The sequence below is a fragment of the Nycticebus coucang genome, chromosome 9, assembly GCF_027406575.1.
Source record: "Nycticebus coucang isolate mNycCou1 chromosome 9, mNycCou1.pri, whole genome shotgun sequence".
NCBI classification, from domain to species: Eukaryota; Metazoa; Chordata; class Mammalia; order Primates; family Lorisidae; genus Nycticebus; species Nycticebus coucang.
The window spans coordinates 2,188,400-2,211,421 of NC_069788.1; the positions used below are offsets into that span (position 1 = coordinate 2,188,400).

The 23,022-nt window shown below is 42.4% G+C and overlaps 1 protein-coding gene across 1 annotated transcript in view; it reads left to right on the forward strand.

Moving 5' to 3' along the window:
- ME1 (malic enzyme 1) overlaps positions 1-23,022 on the forward strand; it is a 163,884-nt gene that overhangs the window by 109,741 nt on the left and 31,121 nt on the right. Inside the window, exons 7-9 of the mRNA XM_053602368.1 lie at positions 14,344-14,453; positions 19,903-20,000; positions 21,751-21,864. Coding sequence (XP_053458343.1) covers positions 14,344-14,453; positions 19,903-20,000; positions 21,751-21,864 — 322 coding nt within the window. The remainder of the gene's footprint in view (positions 1-14,343; positions 14,454-19,902; positions 20,001-21,750; positions 21,865-23,022) is intronic.

Consider the following 23,022-nt stretch of genomic DNA (forward strand, 5'->3'; position numbering starts at 1 on the left):
TTTTAATATGTGGTCCCTAGTTAGATTTTTTTTTCCACTGTGCACATAGTAGGTGTTTAATCAAGTGCAGAGGAAAATATTTTTTTTAAAAAACTTGAACATGAGAAAGTATAATGCAAGGTGGGTTATTCAATAACAGTTGGTAATAAAAAGGCATCTTAAAATTTTTAATGCTTAGGAAATGTAAAATTCAAGTAGACATCTCATTTGCTGCCTTGGTTAGAAAAAGGTAAGCATAGTGTTGGTACAATATAGTCAAGGATTGCTAATTTTTCAAGGCAGCACATGTTCCGCTGCAGATGTAATTTTATTCAAGATGTTTCAGGAATTTATTGCCACGATAATGAGCTCTTTTTTTTTTTTTATTAAATCATAACTGTATACATTGATATGATCATGGGGCATCATACACTCGCTTCATAAACCATTTGACACATTTTTATCACAGTGGTTAACATAGCCTTTCTGGCGTTATCTCAGTTACTGTGCCAAAACCTTTACATTCTACATTTACCGAGTTTCGCAAATACCCCTGTAAGATGCACCACAGGTGTGATCCCACCGATCCCCCTCCCTCTACCCACCCCCCCCTTTCCCACTTCCCCCTATTGTTAAGTTGTAGCTGGGTTATAGCTTTCATGTGAGAGTCCCAAATTAGTTTCATAGTAGGGCTGAGTACATTGGGTACTTTTTCTTCCATTCTTGGGATACTTTACTAAGAAGAATATGTTCCAGCTCCATCCATGTAAACATGAAAGAGGTAAAGTCTCCATCTTTCTTTAAGGCTGCATAGTATTCCATGGTATACATATACCACAATTTATTAATCCATTCATGGATCGATGGGCACTTGGGCTTTTTCCATAACTTAGCTATTATGAATTGGGCTGCAATAAACATTCTGGTACAAATATCTTTGTTATGTTGTGATTTTTGGTCTTCTGGGTATATGCCCAGCAGAGGAATTACAGGATTGAATGGCAGATCTATTTTTAGATCTCTGAGTGTTCTCCATATATCTTTCCAAAAGGAATGTATTAATTTGCATTCCCACCAGCAGTGCAGAAGTGTTCCCTTTTCTCCGCATCCACGCCAACATCTCTGGTCTTGAGATTTTGTGATATAGGCTAGTCTCATTGGAGTTAGATGATATCTCAAAGTAGTTTTGATTTGCATTTCTCTGATGATTAAAGATGATGAGCATTTTTTCATATGTCTGAAGGCCTTGCGCCTGTCTTCTTCAGAGAAGTTTCTCTTCAAATCCCTTGCCCAGCCTGCGATGGGATCCCTTGTTTTTTTCTTGCTGATGCGTTTGAGTTCTCTGTGGATTCTGGTTATTAAACCTTTGTCAGAGATATACCCTGCAAATATCTTCTCCCATTCTGAGGGCTGTCTGCTTGCTCTGCTTACTGTGTTCTTAGCTGTGCAGAAGCTTTTTAGTTTGATCAAGTCCCAGTAGTGTATTTTTGAAGCTGCTTCAATTGCCCGGAGGGTTCTCCTCATGAAATACTCACCCAGACCAATTTCTTCAAGGGTTTTCCCTGCATTCTCCTCTAGTATTTTTATAGTTTCATGTTTTAAGTTTAAATCTTTAATCCAATGAGAGTCTATCTTAGTTAATGGTGAAAGGTGTGGGTCCAGTTTCAGTCTTCTGCAGGTTGCCAGCCAGTTCACCCAGCACCATTTGTTAAATAGGGAATCTTTTCCCCACTGAATGTTTTTAATTGGCTTGTGAAAAATCAAATAGCGGTAAGTAGCTGGATTCATCTCTTGGTTCTCTATTCTGTTCCAGATATCTACTTCTCTGTTTTTGTGCCAATACCATGCTGTTTTGATCACTATCAATTTGTAGTAAAGTCTGAGGTCTGGTAGTGTGATTCCTCCTGTTTTGTTTTTATTTCTGAGTAATGTCTTGGCTATTCGAGGTTTTTTCTGATTCCATATAAAACGACGTAATGTTTTTTCAAGATCTTTAAAATATGACAGTGGAGCTTTAATAGGGAGTGCGTTGAAATTATATATTGCTTTGGGTAGTATGGACATTTTGATAATGTTGATTCTTCCCAGCCATGAGCATGGTATGTTTTTCCATTTGTTAACATTTTCAGCTATTTCTTTTCTTAGAGTTTCATAGTTCTCTTTATAGAGATCTTTCACATCTTTTGTTAGGTAAATTCCCAAATATTTCATCTTCTTTGGCACTACTGTGAATGGGATAGAGTCCTTAACTGCTTTTTCAATTTGACTGTTGTTGGTGTATATAAAGGCTACCAATTTATGAATGTTGATTTTGTAACCTGAGACGCTGCTGTATTCCTTGATCACTTCTAGGAGTTTTGTAGTAGAGTCCCTAGTGTTTTCCAGATACACAATCATATCATCTGCGAAGAGCGAGAGTTTGATTTCTTCTGACCCTATATGGATACCCTTGATCGCCTTTTCTTCCCTAATTGCGGTGGCTAAAACTTCCATTACAATGTTGAAAAGCAATGGAGACAATGGGCAGCCTTGTCTGGTTCCCGATCTGAGTGGAAATGATTCCAATTTAACTCCATTCAATATGATATTGGCTGTGGGTTTGCTGTAGATAGCCTCTATCAGTTTAAGAAAAGTCCCTTCTAGACCAATTTTCTTGAGTGTTCTGATCATGAAGGGATGCTGGATATTATCAAAAGCTTTTTCTGCATCAATTGAGAGAATCATAGTTCTCTTTATAGAGATCTTTCACATCTTTTGTTAGGTAAATTCCCAAATATTTCATCTTCTTTGGCACTACTGTGAATGGGATAGAGTCCTTAACTGCTTTTTCAATTTGACTGTTGTTGGTGTATATAAAGGCTACCAATTTATGAATGTTGATTTTGTAACCTGAGACGCTGCTGTATTCCTTGATCACTTCTAGGAGTTTTGTAGTAGAGTCCCTAGTGTTTTCCAGATACACAATCATATCATCTGCGAAGAGCGAGAGTTTGATTTCTTCTGACCCTATATGGATACCCTGGATCGCCTTTTCTTCCCTAATTGCGGTGGCTAAAACTTCCATTACAATGTTGAAAAGCAATGGAGACAATGGGCAGCCTTGTCTGGTTCCCGATCTGAGTGGAAATGATTCCAATTTAACTCCATTCAATATGATATTGGCTGTGGGTTTGCTGTAGATAGCCTCTATCAGTTTAAGAAAAGTCCCTTCTAGACCAATTTTCTTGAGTGTTCTGATCATGAAGGGATGCTGGATATTATCAAAAGCTTTTTCTGCATCAATTGAGAGAATCATATGGTCTTTGTTTTTTTAATTTGTTTATGTGCTGAATTACATTTATAGATTTACGTATATTGAACCAGCCTTGAGACCCTGGGATAAAACCAACTTGGTCATGATGTATAATTTGTTTGAGGTGTTGCTGCATTCTGTTTGTTAGGATCTTGTTGAATATTTTTGCATCTATATTCATTAGTGATATTGGTCTATAATTTTCTTTTCTTGTTGGATCTTTTCCTGGTTTGGGGATCAGGGTGATGTTTGCTTCATAGAACGTGTTGGGTAGTCTTCCTTCTTTTTCTACATTTTGGAACAGGTTGAGTAATATAGGTACTAATTCCTCTTTAAAGGTTTGGTAGAATTCTGACGTGAAACCATCTGGTCCCGGGCTTTTCTTTTTAGGGAGGTTTTGTATAGTTGATGCTATTTCTGAACTTGATATGGGTCTGTTCAACATTTCCACTTGATTCTGGTTAAGTCTTGGAAGGTGGCGTGCTTCCAAGTATCGGTCTATTTCCTTCAAATTTTCATATTTCTGAGAATAAAGTTTCTTGTAATATTCATTAAGGATTTTTTGGATTTCTGATGAGTCTGTGGTTATTTCGTCTTTGTTGTTTCTGATTGATGATATTAGAGATTTTACTCTTTTTTTCCTGATTAGGTTGGCCAGAGGTTTATCTATTTTATTGACCTTTTCAAAAAACCAGCTTTTTGATTTATTGATCTGTTGTATTATTCTTTTGTTTTCAATTTCATTTAATTCTGCTCTAATTTTGGTTATTTCTTTTCTTCTACTGGGTTTGGGGTTGGAATGTTCTTCCTTTTCCAGTTGCTTGAGATGTCCCATTAAGTTGTTAACTTCCTCTCTTTCCGTTCTCTTGAGGAAGGCTTGCAGTGCTATAAATTTCCCTCTTAGGACTGCCTTTGCGGTGTCCCAGAGGTTCTGATAGTTTGTGTCTTCATTGTCGTTTTGTTCCAAAAAATTGGCGATTTCTTTCTTAATCTCATCTCTGACCCAGCTATCATTCAGCATAAGGTTATTTAACTTCCATGTTTTCGTATGGGTATGCAGATTCCTGTTGTTACTCAATTCAAGTTTTATTCCATGATGGTCTGAGAAGATGCATGGAATAATTTCTATTCCTTTAAATTTACTGAGGTTAGACTTGTGACCTAAAATGTGGTCTATTTTGGAGTAAGTTCCGTGGGCTGATGAGAAGTATGTGTATTCAGTTTTGTTGGGATGAAATGTTCTGTAGATGTCTGCTAAATCTAAATATTGGATGGTTAGGTTTAAATCTAAGATTTCTTTGCTCAGCTTCTTTCTGGAGGATCGATCCAACACTGCCAAGGGAGTGTTGAAATCTCCGACGATTATGGAGCTGGAGGAAATCAAGTTACTCATGTCTGTTAGAGTTTCTCTTATAAATTGAGGTGCATTCTGGTTGGGTGCATAGATATTAATAATTGAGATCTCATCATATTGAGTATTACCCTTAACAAATATGAAGTGACCATTCTTGTCCTTCCTTACTTTTGATGGTTTAAAGCCTACTGTATCTGCAAATAAAATTGCAACACCTGCTTTTTTCTGATTACCATTTGCCTGAAATATGGATGACCATCCTTTCACCCTGAGTCTGTATTTGTCTTTTAAGTTGAGATGTGACTCTTGTATGCAACAAATATCTGGCTTGAGTTTTTGTATCCAGTCAGCTAACCTATGCCTCTTTAGAGGACAGTTTAAGCCATTCACATTGATGGAGAGTATTGATAAGTCTGGTGGAAATTTGGGTATCGAGTTTTTCAAAGGTCCAGTAGACATTTTTAATCCTTTTGCCAGTGTGGAAGTTGAAGTTTGATCCGAAGTTTCTGAGTGAGTTTACTTTTGTGGTATAGGATTGGGTTGGTCATTGTGGAGGATAGGTCTGAGAACATCCTGAAGAGCTGGTTTACTTATGGCAAATTTTTTCAACATATGAATGTCATTGAAGTATTTAATTTCTCCATCATAGATGAAACTCAGTTTCGCTGGATACAAGATCCTGGGTTGAAAGTTTTTTTGCTTTAGGAGATTAAAAGTTGATGACCAGCCTCTTCTGGCTTGAAAAGTTTCAGCAGAGAGATCTGCAGTTATTCTAATATTCTTACCTTTGTACGTTATAGTTTTCTTTCGCCGGGCTGCTTTGAGAATCTTCTCTTTCATGTTAACTTTAGTGAAGCTAATTATGATATGTCTGGGGGATGACTTATTGGGGTTGAATCGTGCTGGGGTTCTGAAGCTGTCTGCTATCTGAATTTCAGATTCTCTAGGCATGTCTGGAAAATTTTCTTTCATAATTTCATGCAGAAGGGCCTCTGTGCCCTCGGAGGCGACTTCATCGTTCTCAGAAATTCCTATAATCCTTATGTTGCTTTTTTTCGAATTATCTGAGAGTTCTCTGAGTGAGTGTTCCGTTTTTGCTCTCCATTTCTCTTCCTCTTTGAGAGATTGGGAGCGTTCGAAGACTTTATCTTCAATGTCAGAAATCCTTTCTTCTGCTTGCTCCAATCTGTTACTGAGGGATTCTACTGTATTTTTCATATCTTTGAGGGCTGTAAGTTCTTGCTTCAGTGTGTCTAAGTCTTTGGTGGTTTTGTCTTTAAATTCGTTAAATTCTTGAGACAATTTTTGAATTTCTCCTCGAATTCCTAATTCCATTTTATTAATCTTGTCTGCAATCCAAATTCTGAATTCGGGGCGGCGCCTGTGGCTCAAGGAGTAGGGCGCCGGTCCCATATGCCGGAGGTGGCGGGTTCAAACCCAGCCCCGGCCAAAAAAATCACACACACAAATTCTGAATTCGATTTCTGACATCTCAGCCAGTTGTTTATGAATGGGATCTTCAATCACATCTGCTGTATCTTTTCTTGGGGGGGTTGATCTATTCTGGTTATTCATGTTACCAGAGTTTTTCCGCTGATTCCGCCCCATGGTTATTTTACTCCCTTTGGTTTTTCCCCTGGGGTTTTATCAAGGGCCCGTACAGTGTTGTGGCCTGAGAAACTGGGGCCCTGTCTGGTGTGGTGGAGCAAAGTGGTTCTGTCTTGCTTTCAGCTGGTTTCTGTTCGATCCTATTGCAACTTCTACTCTGGCTTGAAGTCTCAGCTGTGTGGAAAAATCAGCAATTAAGTCACCCAGCCTGCCCACCTCTGGCCCCAGTTGGAAAAGGAGAATCAAACCTTCCTACAATCGCACACCCAGGGCACCGCCTGAAAAGTCCTCAGTCTATTAGCCCAGTTCAAAAGGTCCAAATCAACTGTCTCGATCGGCACTTGTCTCGGGTGGGAGAGTTCAAGAGGTCTCTGGGAACTGGATCACAGGGGCCTGGTGACTCCTCTGACACGGCTCACCCCAGTGCAGCGTGGCGTCAGGAGGAGCCACCCAGCAAACAGAGCAGTCTAGGAAGGTTGACGTCTCCTTCCCCACTTTGCCCCTCCGTCGGACCCAGTCACTGGTATCTCTGCAGATGGCTAACCCAGTTGCCTGCAGTGAACAGACACTCCAGGGGTTTGCACCTGCCTGAATCACAAGGAAATCTGCCAGGCCCCCGCAGACTGCCGCTATCTAGCAGGAGGAGATGGGGCCTGACATCTTTGAGTGTTTGATGCAGGTGATGGGAAGGAGGTGTTCACTCAGGCTTAGCCCCGTCCCTGATGGATGCTGTTAACAGAACAGAACAGACAACTTTGCGGGGTTCTGTCTCTGTTCCTGTCAAAATTGCCTACAGAAGATGGGCTGTTTTGAGTTCAGACGTCTTTGCTGCTGGAGATTTGCGTCCGAACACCTCTCTGGGTAGGCCCCGCCCTGGAAGCTTCCCGGGTTTGTGAGCCGTGTCAGGAAATCCCCCCCCCCCCTCACTGGTGGCCTCCTCTGGTTGCCCAGGGAGACAGGGGGTGTGGCCTCAGAATATCCAGAAGTGAGCGTTCTGCCTTTAAAGAAAAAACAGCTGTTGATCTACCTCCAGGGAACTGCTGCTCTGGTGTGGGCACTCAGGCGACCCTTTTCTCCTCTGTCCCGCGCCCCAGAGTCAGCACTGAGCGGCCGCAGTTTGTGCTGGGTCCACACCCCTCAAGAGATCCCCCAAGAATCAGAACTCTTGGGGGATGGGCCCCCAGACCCCGATTGGGAGTGGGGGGGGGAGCTAGAGTTTCATTCAGTTTTACGCAACACTACATCCCGGGAGGGCTCCTGCACTGCACCGCAGGGAAGTGCCGCCAAGACTTTATTTCCCCTCAGCAGAGTGCCCTCTCCTCGCTCACGTGTCCCAGAGTCAGCGCTGACCTGAGGCAGCTCAGGCACTGTGCACTCCCCTTGAGAAATCACCCAAGGATCCGAACTCCTGGGGGATAGGCCCTCAGACCCCGAGTGAGAGTAGGGGCTCTCAGCTCTCAGCGGGGAAGCTAGAGTCTTATTCAGTCTTGTGCCCCGTAATGTTGCCCGGGGAGGGCTGCTGCACCGCAGGGAAGTGCTGCCAAGGCGTGACTTCCCTTCAGCCCGGTGCCCTCTCCTCACTCGCGCGCCTCAGAGTCAATGCTGACCAGTCGCAACTCGGGGACTGTCCACTCCCCTTGAGAAATCACCCAAGGATCCGAACTCCTGTGGAACAGGCCTCCAGACCTCAGTGGGCGGGAGGGGAGCACCGGGGATTCAGGGTTGCCGGCAAAGGATTCCCAAAGTTTTATTAAGTTTTATGCCTGGCAGGAGAATGCCACGGCACCCCAGTAGGGGAGGTAGGTCCAGTTTTTAGAAGGTCTCTCCCTGGAGTGTAGTGGGAGGGCCTATAATTTCTGCCCGCTTGTTCAATTGTGGGGCTCTTGAGCCCGTCTCATGGGGGAGGGGGACTCCCTTCCGCTTGGTGGTGGATTTTGTACCTTTTGTTTGCGTCCTTGTGATCACAGCTTGCCTCAGCGGTGTTGATGTGCGTTCTTCAACCTTCTCTCTCTTGGTGAGGCTCAAGTCCACCAGGATACTTACTAAATTCCTGTCCCTTAACTCTCCTTCTGGACGGGAGCCTCTGTTGAAAGCTGGCTTCAGTCCGCCATCTTGTCTCACCTCTCTGATAATGAGCTCTTCAGTAGTTACTTTGTAAGAGTTGGAAGCCAGGTAAAGGGAATCAGGTTGGCAAAGGGTGTGGTGCTCCTGTTTTGATAGGGGATTAAAAGTTGTCTTTTTGAAAGTTGAGATAGGGGAGTTAGATTTCTGGAGAGATGCTGGAGAGATCCAGGTGAGTTTTGCAAACACTTAGAAAACGGAGTGACTGTTTTGAGAGAAAATCATGCTGGATCCACTTTCTCTTTGTGAAGGTGTATGGGGGAGGGTGGGGGGGAAGGGAGGGACTCACTCCCTGTTAGGGACCTCTGGTCTCCTTCAGATCTTTCACTAATATTTTCTTCATCAAGTCCTAGTTAGATTTTTTAAAATTTACTCCTTAGCCTATCCACAGCTTCTCTTCATTTGAAATAAACTAAATTTTTTGGCTTTGATGATACTTGTATCTTGTTTTGACTTTTTAAATTTTCTTCTACAAATGAATCCACCTTTTTCGATTTCTACCATAAATAATCCTTCTAGGTTTCATGACCTTTATTATAAATAAAACTTTTCTTGCTCTGTTTTAATACGTGTGTGTAGGGTCTATTCAGTATTCTTTTCAACTCTTTTGGGCTATGAAAAGTATTTTGTAGTTAACTAAGACTGGGAAATCCCACACACGGTGTTCCCCCTTTGCTGAGGTCACCACTTTGTAGTAACAGATTAAAGTTTGGGGAACTCAGATGCTGGGAAGAAACCGGTTCTGTATTGCCGGGGTGTCTAAGCCACTTGGCCAGGATTCAGTTTTCAGTGGCCCCAGGGCCTGACCCTCTGGCCTTTCTCTTAGGTGCAGATAAGCACTGGGGTACCTGTCCCTGTAACCTACGTGTGCTTTTAATCTCCTGGACAGGATTTGTTGCTAAGTGGTCTCTGAGGACCTTTCTAGCTCTAAAATTTGATGACTTTGATATTCTGTAGCAAAATAATATAAAATTGTCGTTGCCACTCAAAACTCGAACCCTCGTGTTAGTGGAAGTTGCTGGTGTTTAGAAATAAACAGTTCTGATTTAGATTAAAGGAAGGAGAAACAGGCAAAGTGAGGTTGGGGGAGGACTTGTTTATGGGGACATGCAGTTGAGGAGACCTTTTATTCTTTTGTAAAAGTTTATGAAAGCATTTTCTAAATTTTTGCATGCTTGTATGGAGTCATTCAAGGCCTAGGGAATGGGCGACCCAAACACAGCAGCATATTAAGCGCAGCTCAGTCCTTCAGACTCAGGGCTGCGGGGTGCAGAGCCTGTGCCCTGCCACCCCGACTCACAGAGCCCTGGCATCCTGACGTGCCTTGTCCCCTGACTCACAGAGCCCTGGTGCCCCGACTGTGCCCTGCTGACCCAGTTCACAGAGCCCTGGTGCCCCGACTGTGCCCTGCTGCTCCAATTCACAGAGCCCTGGCACCCTGAGTGTGCCCATAGCCCTGATTCACAGAACCCTGGAGCCCCGACTGTGCCCTGCCGCCCCGATTCACAGAGCCCTGGCACCCTGAGTGTACCCTGGCACCCCAATTCACAGAGCCCTGGAGCCCCGATTGTGCCCTGCCACCCCAATTTACAGAGCCCTGCCATCCTGACTGTGCCTTGTCCCCCGACTCACAGAGCCCTGGAGCCCTGGTGCCCCGACTGTGCCCTGCCCCCCCGACTCACAGAGCCCTGGTGCCCTGACTGTGCCCTGCCCCCCCGACTCACAGAGCCCTGGTGCCCCGACTGTGCCCTGCCCCCCCGACTCACAGAGCCCTGGAGCCCCGACTGTGCCCTGCCCCCCCAACTCACAGAGCCCTGGAGCCCTGACTGTGCCCTGCCCCCCCGACTCACAGAGCCCTGGTGCCCCGACTGTGCCCTGCCCCCCCGACTCACAGAGCCCTGGCACCCCCTCCCTCTGTGCTCCCTGGTCTCTGCCTTGCAGTCCAAAGTCTTCCTTCACATTATTGTCAAGCTTGGTTGCCTACTAAATGTAAAAAGAACATGGTTTTACAGAAATACATACTGAATAAGAATAGTTGAAAACATTATCTTTAACATTTATCCCTTATTCTAAATGAAAAAAGATTCCTAATATGACATTTCTTCAAGTCCTTGCTACCATTTTAGCAATCCAGAGTTGGAGTTTCCTCAAAGATCTGTAACAGAAACTTAGAAGTCATTTGTGTAAAAGACGATTGCTGAATTCGTAAGAATAGATAAACTTGTTGAGGGAACAAGAGCATGGGGGAAAAGAAGCGATGATTGTGGATGACTCTTTATAATTTTTACCGTAATAGAGAATATTTAAGAATAACTGTCAGTGATATATATAACAAAAGGAACCATAAGAGAAATGAAAGGAATGTTTAAATGTGACAGAATAATGGAAGTAAAGCAGGAGCTGAGCCGTATCTCAACAGACTAACAGAGACATGAACACGTTTCTCCTTCTTAATTCCTACCTAAAAGGAAGAATTGACTTTGAGTGGTTCCTAGCCAGAGAAATTGTCAGTAGGCGACCGAGAATTCAGGACCACTCACGATCTGAATTCAGAGCGACATTTACCTTCTGAAGCTCTTCACACTGGTGTTCTCAGCGTCCCCAGTATAAATTTTGAGACCTCTGTGATTTTCCCCACCCCACTCTTCTCATCTGACTCTACCAGGGCCCAGTTTAAGCCTCTTCTCATTCACACTGCCTTCCTTCCTCCCTTCAGTGATTTTGTGGGCCGCTGACTTTGCTCTTAGTCTGAACTTGATTTAAGTTTTTTCCTTGTGTCTTCCCAATGAGAATCCCCCTCCCTCCCGGGGAGCACAGCGGGTCTCCTGGGTGCTGCCCGGGGTCTTGAGGGCCTTCAAGCCTCAGTACATCATTAAAAATGAATGATTTTCAGTATGTGACCTCAGTTACTCCTCAGGACTGAAGTGCTGTGCACCTCGAATGCCTCATGGCACTGTGTACATAGTAAGTCCTTAAAATTGGCTTTGCATTATCTCCCAGGAAAAGCAAAGTCTGCTCGGTCAACCTGCACTGCCTGCCCGTCCTTTAAAGCTTAGGAGTTCTTGACAGTTTATAATCAGATGCTGTTTTCAGCAACACCCATCCATGCGCTTTCTATAGTAAAGTGACATTATGTTGTGTGCAGATCGAGGCTCTCGTTAGTTTAATGATGAAATTATGACTCCCTGTTTCATCGGTGCTGGCTGAATCTGTATGCTGTTCACTCCACAGACGTGTCATTATGGTGGTCCTCTGTGGGGGCCCGTGTCCCAGATAGTCGTTAAAACCATGGCCTGAGGTCTAGTCCAGACCTCACCGTGCACTTGGTTCTTCACCTGCCCAAGCTCCAGTTTCTTCATCCATTACGAGTAGTAATAGTCTGCTCCTCACTAGGTTTCTGGCAGAATTAGACAGGATAATCTCCTATGCAGTGTGGAGCCTGGTGCCTAACTAGCGAGTCTTCACTGTAATAAGGTTTTTGTCAGACGTGACAGCCCCACGGGTGTGCAGTCTCTGGAGTTTTTACATGTTAATTTTATGTGTGGGGTTTCTGTTAACTTTTATAACCATTTACACCCACTGATTTATGTGGAATTTTGATCATAAAATAGTAGGTTCTTTTCATAGTTGTGCAGAACTGAATTGGCGAACTTCCGAGTGTTCCGCTGCTTATAATTTCATAGCAACAACGCTGGTTCAAACTGGAATGAGATCCCATATGTGGCTTTTCTTACTGTATGAAGCAAGATGCTTGTGTCACAAAATGAATTCAGGCTGCCTTTCCCTAAACCCTCCGGCGTCAAATCAGAGTTAACTACCAGGTAGAGAAACGTCTTGGGATTAAAACTGATACGCAGGATCCAGGGGATGGCTCTAAAGTAAACGTTTGCAAATGATAAGGTACCCGGCGCTCTCTTTCCCTGCTGAGGCCTACTCCCAGATGGCACTGAGGAAGCTTATAAATTCACAGGCCGACCACAGGGCGCCCTGAACACTGGGCAGGCCATATTGTGGGATTTCGCTTTAACCACAGAAGAATCGTAACAAGCCCCAAACCACAGAACCAAGTAAGTGGTGGGTCCGGGAATAGAACTCAAGGGCTCTGACGCCACCTCACATGCCGAGACCACAGGGTCTGCTCCTTTGGGACATAATGACAGATCAACTCCTGCTGCCAGCCTGCCAGCGCAAACCATGTGAGTGCTCTCAGGGCTGAGTCCCAACCGGCTGTCCAGCTCAAGGCTGCTGAGGAGCCAGAGACGGGGAGGGAGTCGTGCCAAGCAGATAATTGTGGGCTGATATTGGTGTTTGGGGGAGCTAGTTGGTATAGCGATGTCTGCTGCTGCTAAGGTTGTAGAGGTGTAGTAACGTATAACCAGGGCAATGCTTTTAGGAGTTCTTAGTAACTTTTTTTTATAATTAATGAACCTAACTGAAGAGTTTCCTTAGAAAATGAAGAACAGCTTCATATATGTAAGAAGAAAAATTGTACGTTCCTTTTAAGAATTGACACCCCCCCATTTCACTTTTAAGTTGCTGCCCCCTGTCTGTCACCTCAGTTATTTTGATTCTGCTGCCCTCAGCGTGTGAGACTCCACCTCTGCATGTCTGCGGGCCTGGCCGTCGGCTGACCCCAGGGCATGTGACTGAGCTGGAGTGACATCTGTTCTCGGCAACCCTGCCGTTCCTTGGTCATGCATCCTACTTTTATGCTACCTTTCATGCACTTGTCACTTATTTCAAAAAGTTTTTGTTTCCACTAAATTTCAAATTCCCTGAGGGCAGGGATCATACCTTGGTCATTTATATTATTTCACAAGAGCAACACAGCGTCTTTTCTGTCTTTTCTGTCATAAGCGTGATCTGACTGTTGGATACACAGTGCATTACGTGTTTACACTAAGTAGCAAGATCGGGCCTTTAAAAGAAAATAATCTTTAACCTTTTTTATGGGCTAATTTTACTTTATTTGATTTTTTTTGAAACAGGGTCTCACTTTGTTACCCCCAGTAGAATGCCGTGGCATCATAGCTCACAGCAACCTCAAGCACTTGGGCTCAAAGTGATCCTCTAGCCTCAGCCTCCTGAGTAGCTGGGATTACAGGCACCCACCACAACACCTGACCTGGCTATTTTTAGAGACAGTGTCTCTCTCTGGCTCAGGCTGGTCTCAAACTCCTGAGCTCAGGCAATCCACCTGCCTCAGCCTCCCAGAGTGCTGGGATTACAGGTGCGAGCCATCATGCCCAGCCTATGGGCTAATTTTAAAGCTTTGTTGGTTGGTTGGTTGGTTGGTTGGTTGGTTTATTGAGACAGAGTCTCACCCTGTTGCCCTTGGTAGAGTGCTGTGGTGTCACAGCTCACAGCAACCTCAAACTCTTGGGCTTAAGCACTTCTCTTGCCTCAGCCTCCCAAGTAGCTGGGACTACAGGCACCTGGCACACACCCAGATATTTTTTAGAGGTGAGGTCTCACTCTGGCTCGGGCTGGTCTCAAACTCGTGAGCTAAGGCAGTCTACCTGCCTTGGCCTCCCAGAGTTCTGGGATTACAGGCATGAGCCACCATGACAGGCCTGAAGGTTTATTTTGTGGTTTGCTTGCTTTATTTCAGATTAATGTGATAGCACAAATAGTTAGGTTACTATGTTTGCATTTGTTAGATTGAATCCCTGTTGCAGTTGTGTCCTGCACCCAAGAGCTGTGCCAGACACCCTTACACTCTGCCCATCAGGTGGGAGTGCACAAACCCCCCCGCCTCCTCCCTCCCCCCATCTCAAATTCACTGGAGTTTTTCTCTTACATGGGCATGTCTTAGATCATCGACTGACATCGTACTCGTACTGAGCACTTTGGAGGCTTGCTTTCCATTCTTGTGATACTTTACATCTTTTGTATTAACCTGGATGGAGTTGAAACACATTCTTTTTAAAGGTTTATTTTTAAATGTTATTTCCTTCATCTTTCTAACATGAAAGTTTTTTTCCCATAGGTATGGCATGAACTGCCTTATCCAGTTTGAAGATTTCGCTAATATGAATGCATTTCGTCTCCTGAACAAATACCGAAACCAGTACTGCACATTCAATGATGACATTCAAGGTAACAAAGTCTCACTGCACATGGGTCAGGAACAGCTTGTCTGAAATCAGGTCCAAGTCTCATAATAATTTAATTTCAATGAGTGTGTACTGAGTGCTTATTATTTGCAGGAATTATGCTCCACAATTTGACACGTTAGTTCTCATTTAATTCCAGTAAATTTGGTTTAACAAACCTATACCATCCTTTCTTTAATATTCCATATCTTTTACTAAAGGCAGAACACAAATGTCTACATACAACAACTAAGAAAATGCCGTGAAGGCTACATTGAACAGTTTGATGAGAATATTTCAGATTGTATATGAAACCAGCACACTGTACCCCTTGATTGCACTGATGTACACAGCTATGATTTAACAATAAAAAAAAAATTCCATATCTTTCGATTTTGTGGGTCTCACAGAGGTGTTCTTATAGGAGTTAAAGACCAGTATTAGATAATTTCGAATCGTTATGTGGAATCGCTAGGACTCTGAGTTCACTAAAGAGAAAGAATGCTAAATCTAAATCATTTTTTAAAAGGCAGTTAGGAATTAGGGTCAGAATTTCTGTCGACCAAGGCCAGAAATTTAGATGTCAGGCCTGGGGTACCTCAGAACCAAAGTCCGCAGTGTAGGGGGGGTCTGAGCAGCAGGGCCCAGGGCCCACAGCTAATCTGGCTTTAAATACAGTCCATTTCTATGGAGCAATTTTAGAGTATTACTGCCTTAGAAGCAAAACGTGTCTACTCTGACTACAGAGAACCTTTGGCAACTCTTTGGGATCCTGACTAGAAAGGACCAAACCATTCTGAACACTTCTCCATACCAAGATTGTGTCCATATGACACATTTTCTCCATATGTTTCTCTTTTACCTTTTAACCGTATGTTTTTACCATTATGCCCACCGATGTAATATTTTCCCCACAGTGGGCTCAGAAATTACGTTCTGGTGCCAACGAAAATAATTATGTAGCCGTTACGGCTTTACCATGTAAACAGATGCGTTTACACTGGACCCTAGGGTGGACTTTTTTAAATTTGAGACAGAGTTTCACTTTGTTGCCCTCAGTAGAGTGCCGTGGTGTCACAGCTCAGAGCAACATTTTTCTTTTTTTAACAGATGTGTTAAAGATATTTTATGGAAAGTATTTGATTAAATAAAAGTAACTTAAAATTCTACTATATTAGTGATCTAAAATAATCTTAAATGATATGAATGTTGCTCCAAAATTTATTTTGGGCATAGATGCATCCTCATTATAAATTATTTTAAACTTGAAAAAAATGCACAAATTAAATCTATTAAGAGATTGGGCATTTAATTATATAATCTGAAGACCAGCAGAATTAAACAATTTCAGATTGAAAGAATAAGGTATCAACCTCTAGTCATTTAAAATAAGCTACAAAAAAGAGATGTTTTTTCTTATAATAGCCTTTCTCAAATGGCTATTCTGTAACATGACACTATAAATAGCGCACGTAGAAATTTTACCCATTATAAACTAGTTGACTTACAAAATTTAGAAAAATATAGTTAATGCCTCAGTTTACATTTGTGTAAATGTAGTGTAATCTTTCAATGAATGCTTTGATAATTGACAAGATTAAAATCAGACATGGTAGAAGAGACATTTACAAAAAATTGAATGCCACGGCCAGTAAATTTGTTTTTAAAGCCTAAAAGTGAATTATGCAACAAATGATAAACTGATTTTCTTTGTCAAGCTGGTAAAGATTATTTCTGTAATCCTAGCGTTAATAGTGATATTTTTAGAAAATGATTACTCCCACATGCTGCTTGCACAGTATGAATCAGTGCAACTCTTGGGCAGCCAATTTGTGTCAAAAACCTTTTAAAACATGCAGATCTTTGATCCAAGATGGTAATTCTAATTTTAGAAATTTATCCTGAGGAAATAAAGGTGTACAAAACAAATGTACAAGGATATTCATTGCTAATAGCAAAATAAAAAACACAAACCCTCTAAATATCCAAAAACAGAGGTTTAATCGAATGAATTGTCATATACCCATAATATAGAATATTACAACTGTATGAAATAATATTTTTAAATATATTCTTGACATGGTAATATAGTTATATTTTAAAAGATAAAAATTATGTTAAAACAGTAAGTATGGAATGACATTTTTTATAAATTTAAATTTTTAAGTGTAAAAAGATCAGTCATGACCCACAGAGTTGCTGAGCCTACGGTGTGACCTTTCATCAGCCAGATTGCTTAGTGCAGAAGCCTTTTCTTTCTAGTATTCTTTTCAAACTGGTTTCATTTTTAGTTTGTGCTGTGATCTGTGTTTGCTGCTGTCTCTGGCAGCCGTTTTCTTCTTTACGTCCCCACTCACTAGACAACGCGTTAGATGGTAGCAGGCGAAGAGAAAGAGGAAACAGCGTTCTGACCACACGCTGCTTCTTACTCGTAGATTTTCCTGATTTAATACTCACTTGATTTAATGCTTACAATTAATATCCCAAAACACTTTCTTAATGTGTAGCTTTTATAATTGCGTTCCACAGTATTCCAGATTTCTTTCATACTAAAAGGCAAGAAACTATATTGTTGTGTCAGAATTTGCTAAACATTTATCAGAAAAAGCAGCCCACGAGTTAGAATGCAACCTGTTATATTGCATTTTATCAAAATCCTTTTAATATTTTGTTAAGTATTTTTATTACAAAAGAATTTAGTGGGATTTTGCGATATTACTTTCCTTTTCTAATAAGTCCGCCCTCCCACTGTGGGAAAGCGCAGTGTCTCAGAATCGGAGACAGCCTCTTCCTCTCGGCTGCCTGCGTCCCTCAGTTCGCGAGCACGTTTAATTGCTTTAATTCTTAAAGTTGTTGCCTCAGTTCTACTTTTTCCTCTCCAGCAGCCCTATGTCATTCTTTCCTTAAAAATATAAAAGTAAGATATCTGCCTCAGACCTGTTTCCCGCTCCCATCTCCATGTTCACCACCTTCTTTTATTTTTATTATTTATTTATTTATTTTGTGTGTGTGTAGAGACAGAGTCTCACTTTATCGCCCTCGGTAGAGAGCCGTGGCGTCACAGCTCACAGCAACCTCCAACTCCTGGGCTTAGGCAATTCTCCTGCCTCAGCCTCCCGAGTAGCTGGGACGACAGGCTCCCGCCACAGCGGCCGGCTATTTTTTTTGTTGCAGTTCGGGCGGGGCTGGGTTCAAACCCGCCACCCTTAGTATATGGGGCTGCCATCCTACTCCCTGAGCCACAGGCGCTGCCCTATTTTTATTTTTATTGATTTATATTTTCCCAGAAATCTTGAAATCTGTTTTCAAATTCTGATATCAAATTGAAAAGCAAGGCTGCATATTTTTTGCTGTTCACAGGACTATGTTTAGCTAAAATGTCAAAATGTATAAAATTGTTTGCCTTAATTTGAGCTTGCCATACGTTCACTTTCATTTGGAACACCATAATGGTTTGAAACATCGTATTGATGAGTTGGTTTTCATCTTGAAGATGCATGTTTAGCCCATTTAAATGAATGGTTAAATCCACTAAAAAATGCTAAATCTGTAAGCCAATTTTCATCATCAAATTCTGGCACACATTTGGTTTTTGATACCATAAACAAGTTATTATGGGATTTGTTTTAAAAATGTACATTTTTATAAAATTTTGATTTTTGTTTTTATATTTACTCCTTTCCCTACAATGAAATTTAATCAAGGTAGTGCTAGGCCATATACGAGATTCAGGTTAAATTTTTGGTAGTGTTGGGCGGCGCCTGTGGCTCAGTGAGTAGGGCGCCGGCCCCATATGCCGAGGGTGGCGTGTTCAAACCCAGCCCCGGCCAAACTGCAACAAAAAAATAGCCGGGCGTTGTGGCGGGCACCTGTAGTCCCAGCTGCTCGGGAGGCTGAGGCAAGAGAATCGCGTAAGACCAAGAGTTAGAGGTTGCTGTGAGCCGTGTGACGCCACAGCACTCTACCCGGGGGCGGTACAGTGAGACTCTGTCTCTACCAAAAAAAAAAAAAGAAAAAAAAAATTTTTGGTAGTGTTAAAAACATGTTTTTAATTTTTAAATTAATTCTATGAAAAGAAAATTAGAGGTTTCCTTATAGTCCCAGGAGATGTTAATGGAATATACGTTGAAGGCCAGTGTGGATGGAGTTGACCTACCTTGCCTTATGGGGGCTACTGTGCCTGAACTTAAACCCTTTTGCATTTCAATACAGCAAGCTCTAGCATGAGTGCATGAAAATAAGTCATTCATTATAGTTAGGATATTTCGGAATATTTTGTGTCTGTCTGTAAACGTCCATTTCTGCTTCAAACCAGAATAATAACACAGGTAGGGTGATTGCTGCTGATGCTTCAGCGCTGTCTCTTTAACTGGTTAAGTCTTACGGTGTTGGCAGAATCTACAGAAACACTTAAAATACCTTTGGCACTTGGCGGACGTGACACTTCATTATGTGTCATCTGTCCGAGCTGCTTGAATTTACGTTTTAACCAAGTAAAGGTATTTAAAGTTGGATTGGGCTTCCCTGCCCTGCGAAGTGATCTAGGAAACAGGAGCGGTGGAAAGTCACTTCCGACGGGGGAAAGCGCCGCAGAAAGCTGCTGTTTCATTCCAGGCAGGAGCTGTGAAGAAGTTGCTGTGTGACGATGTTCAGGGCAGGAGAGCAGCTCTGTGGCTGCGCAGGCTTATCTGGTGATGTGATGAGAGCGGGTGAAGCTTCTGGGCCTGCGAGACACGATGAGGAAAACACAGTTCTTAATCCTGAATAAATTATATGTTAACTTGTCTGGCACGTTGGGGATCCACCAGTAATCACCGTGGCTGGAAAGCCAGTTATAGAATGTAATAGATCAGACCGTAGTTAGCAGTTAATTTTTCAAATTTGAACGTTACAACATTAAATTCCATGCTTTATCCAAATTATCATTACCACCAACACCATGACCAGCAAGCATCGACTACACGTGGCCTGCTCTGTGTACCGGGGAGCCAGATCCACAGGCGCAGTTAGGTGGAAGATTCTAATGGCTCTCATTACTCTCTTTTTTATTTTTTTTTCTTTTCCTCATTACTCTCTTATCTCAAGCAGTAAAACTGTTTCGCAAACAAGGAGACTATTGTGTGTACAAAATAGTTTCTCTAAATTCTTTCAGCTAGTAAGTGGACTGAACTGGAATCCACACAGGAATCCAGATTCCTTGACCTAGCTCATGGTATCACCAAAGTCAGCCATGGTATCTTCTTCCCAGAGCAGTGGTAAGTTGCTGTCTTAAAACATTGATGTCAGGAGCCTGCGAGTTATATCTCATATGTAAGATGGGAGCAGACAGCCAATAGGTTTCTTTCCTGACTAGTCCACCGAGTTTGCAAGGATTCCAAGCTGTGAATGAATAAAGGCTTGGCGTAGGCAAGGCCCATCTAGGGTCACTCAAGGACGTTCGTTGCTTGTTCCAGGAACAGCCTCTGTGGCAGTGGCCGGGCTCCTTGCCGCTCTCCGGATAACCAAGAACAAGCTGTCTGACCAGACGATACTATTTCAAGGAGCTGGAGAGGTATCTGCCTTTATAATGCTTATGTTACTTCAACTAATAACACATAATTAGTTGTAACTACTTTTCATTGAAAGTTTAAAGCATTCTTTCAAATTTTTAGTGTACTACCAAAATAGGCTTTTATCAAAGAGTCCCAAATTAAGTATTGAGGCATATTAATTTTACACAGGAGACCTAGTATAGAGCGGTAGGAAGATTTTTCTGTTTTAAATTTGTGAAATTATCAAATGTGTCCAGAGATTTTCATATGCAGAATTAAGATGCCACACAGGAAAACAAACAGCAAACAGCAGGCTCACACTTAGATATAAAAGCCTGAGGGTGTTGGAGTGGGTGTGTCTGATGATGGCTCCTCCCACATCAGTTTTCTTAACTTCACTCAAGTTGGTGTGCACATACTTAACCACACACATTTTTAAGCAAGAAATGTCTTGACTTAGGGACTCAGTGTACATTATAACTGTTTATATGCAAAACAGCAAAAACATTTTAAATTATTGGAAGGAGACTGTAGCAAGACCAAATTATTCTTTCAGTTTTTATTTGCTGTAATTTAATCATTTGAAAGAAGAATGATAGACTCCAGTAAATAATAATGCCAAATAGAAATTAAAATGTGGCCGGGCACCATGGCTCACACCTGTAATCCCACAGGCGGGTGGATTACTTAAGCTCAGAAATTTGAGATCAGCCTGAGCAAGAGTGAGACCCCATCTCTACTAAAAATAGAAAAACTGAGGCAAGAGGATCGCTTGAGCCCCAGAGTTTGGGGCTGTGTGAGCTATGATGCCACGGCACTCTACCCAGGGTACAGAGCGAGACTGTGTTTCAACAAATAAAGAAAGAAATAAAATACATGAAGCTAGAATTTAAATACTAACATGCAAATATGCAACATTATTCAGAATGTAAACCACATTCACTTTCATGATGAAATAAAAATCAAGGCTAAATCACAGCCCCTCAGCGCCCGAGCTCTTTGTCCTGTGGGTTGTCACCCGCCGTCTTCAATCTCAGTGACCCTCTTGGTGTTTTCGCAGGGTTCTGAGGAATGGGCACCGGTCCGTCTGCGTCCTAACAGGGCAGAGATACTCATGGTCGGGTGGCTCCAAACTGACACTTGTTTGTCCCTGAAAAGATACTGGAAATTTCACAGATTATTACAGAATTTACCCAATACCAAGAAGGGCGATTCCTTTAATGTTGTAAAAACTTTCACAACACTTCCTTTGTCCAGTTGAGAGAGTAAATGCATGGTTGGGAGAACACATTTTTCATCAGTTTTATTCTGTTGCCTAATTGGTCAAGTTCCCATCCAACGACTGGGCTTTGTTCTTCCAGTTCAATTAGAGGGGCTGGAGCCTCACAGTAAACAGCACAGTCCAGTGAGCAGCGCTGTCCAGGTCCTTCCTGCAGATTCAGTCTTTTCTCCTTGGAGCAAATCTTGGCTGTGTTAACAGGATTAAAGATACTGGCGGTCACGGATGTTGCTGGCTTATCTGCTGCTAAGTGGTGACCACACAGTAGCATTTCTGTTGAAGTAAGAAGGGTGAATAATTGTCACTTGGCTGAACCCAAATGTGACAAAAATACTTTGCTCCTGCTATAAATGAATGACAGTAGCTCTTTAGCTATTAGCACAGAACAGGCTGAGCCATTTCACTAACAAAGACAGAAGGGAATGAAGCGTAGCCCTTGATACTGTGTGGAACAGCTTCTAATATTCTTGTTGTCATGACCCCTTTCTCAGGCCGCCTTAGGGATTGCACACCTGATTGTCATGGCCATGGAGGAGGAAGGTTTACCAAAAGAGAAAGCCATCGAAAAGATATGGCTGGTTGACTCAAAAGGACTGATAGTCAAGGTAAGAACCTGCCATTTCTGACCACAGTAGAGCCCAGGTGACCTCTCAGGTGTCACTTCCGCTTCTCCCATCTTCTTTACACGCTGTTGCAAGAGTAGCCACAACATGTGGGCAGTCAGGTCGTGCAGCCACAACAATCTCTGAGCACGGGAGAACCACAGCTCCAGAGCCGGCCGCTGCTCAGGGACTGGACTCCTTGCGGCTCCTGGACTGTCGGTCTACTCGAATTAGTGCAGATGAAACTCTATCAAATTGTATGTCCGCTAGCAAGAAAGTAGGGAAAAGAAGACACAGCCACTCTTCACCTGCTACTTTTTGTCACCCAGTTCTTGAGGGTTTGCATGGCGGTGCCTGACCGCAGACATTAGTAACTGGGCTGCTGGGCATTTTCTCGCCCACAACTCAGCTCCAAGTTCACAGGATTTTTGTGAGAACTAAGATTAGGTTTGTGCCCGTGCTGCTAGATGGTAATGAGGTATCATTATTACTTGCCATCTGTGCATACCAATTATTCTTTCTAAACTACTAGAAAAAATATAAATAATGTGAAGGTGAGTTTTGAGGAGTAGCCCTGGTAAGCAGTGTCTTCTGGAATGTAATATAGAAATAAACCTGGTGTGTACACACTTTCCAGGACGCTGTTTCATGTGTATCCAGAGCCTTTAAAATGTTATGCTTCTGATCCAATAGTTTCCATTCTACGAATCTATTCTGGGGCAGTGCCTGTGGCTCAAAGGAGTAGGGTGCCGGCCCCATATACCGGAGGTGGCGGGTTCAAGCCCCGCTCCGGCCAAAAACTGCAGAAAAAGAGAATCTATTCTGTATTGTATGTGAACATGAGTCACAATAATGATATGTTTTATCACATACTAATTATAATACTGGTGTGCTACACTTACCTAAATAAAGGATAATTGTGAAATAAGTTATAGAATGGCCACATGAGTATAATATATTGGCTTAAAATTATCTTCAAAGAGCAATAAATGACAGTTTAAAGGCTTTTTAATAATATTAGGTAAAAAATCAAAACAATGTAATTTTTTGTTTAAATATATAATTGCATATAAAAGTCCCAGAAGGAAATATAGCCAGTACCTATCACTTAAAACCTACTTTTTGTGCCTTTTTTATATTCGAAATTTTTAGTAATTGTAT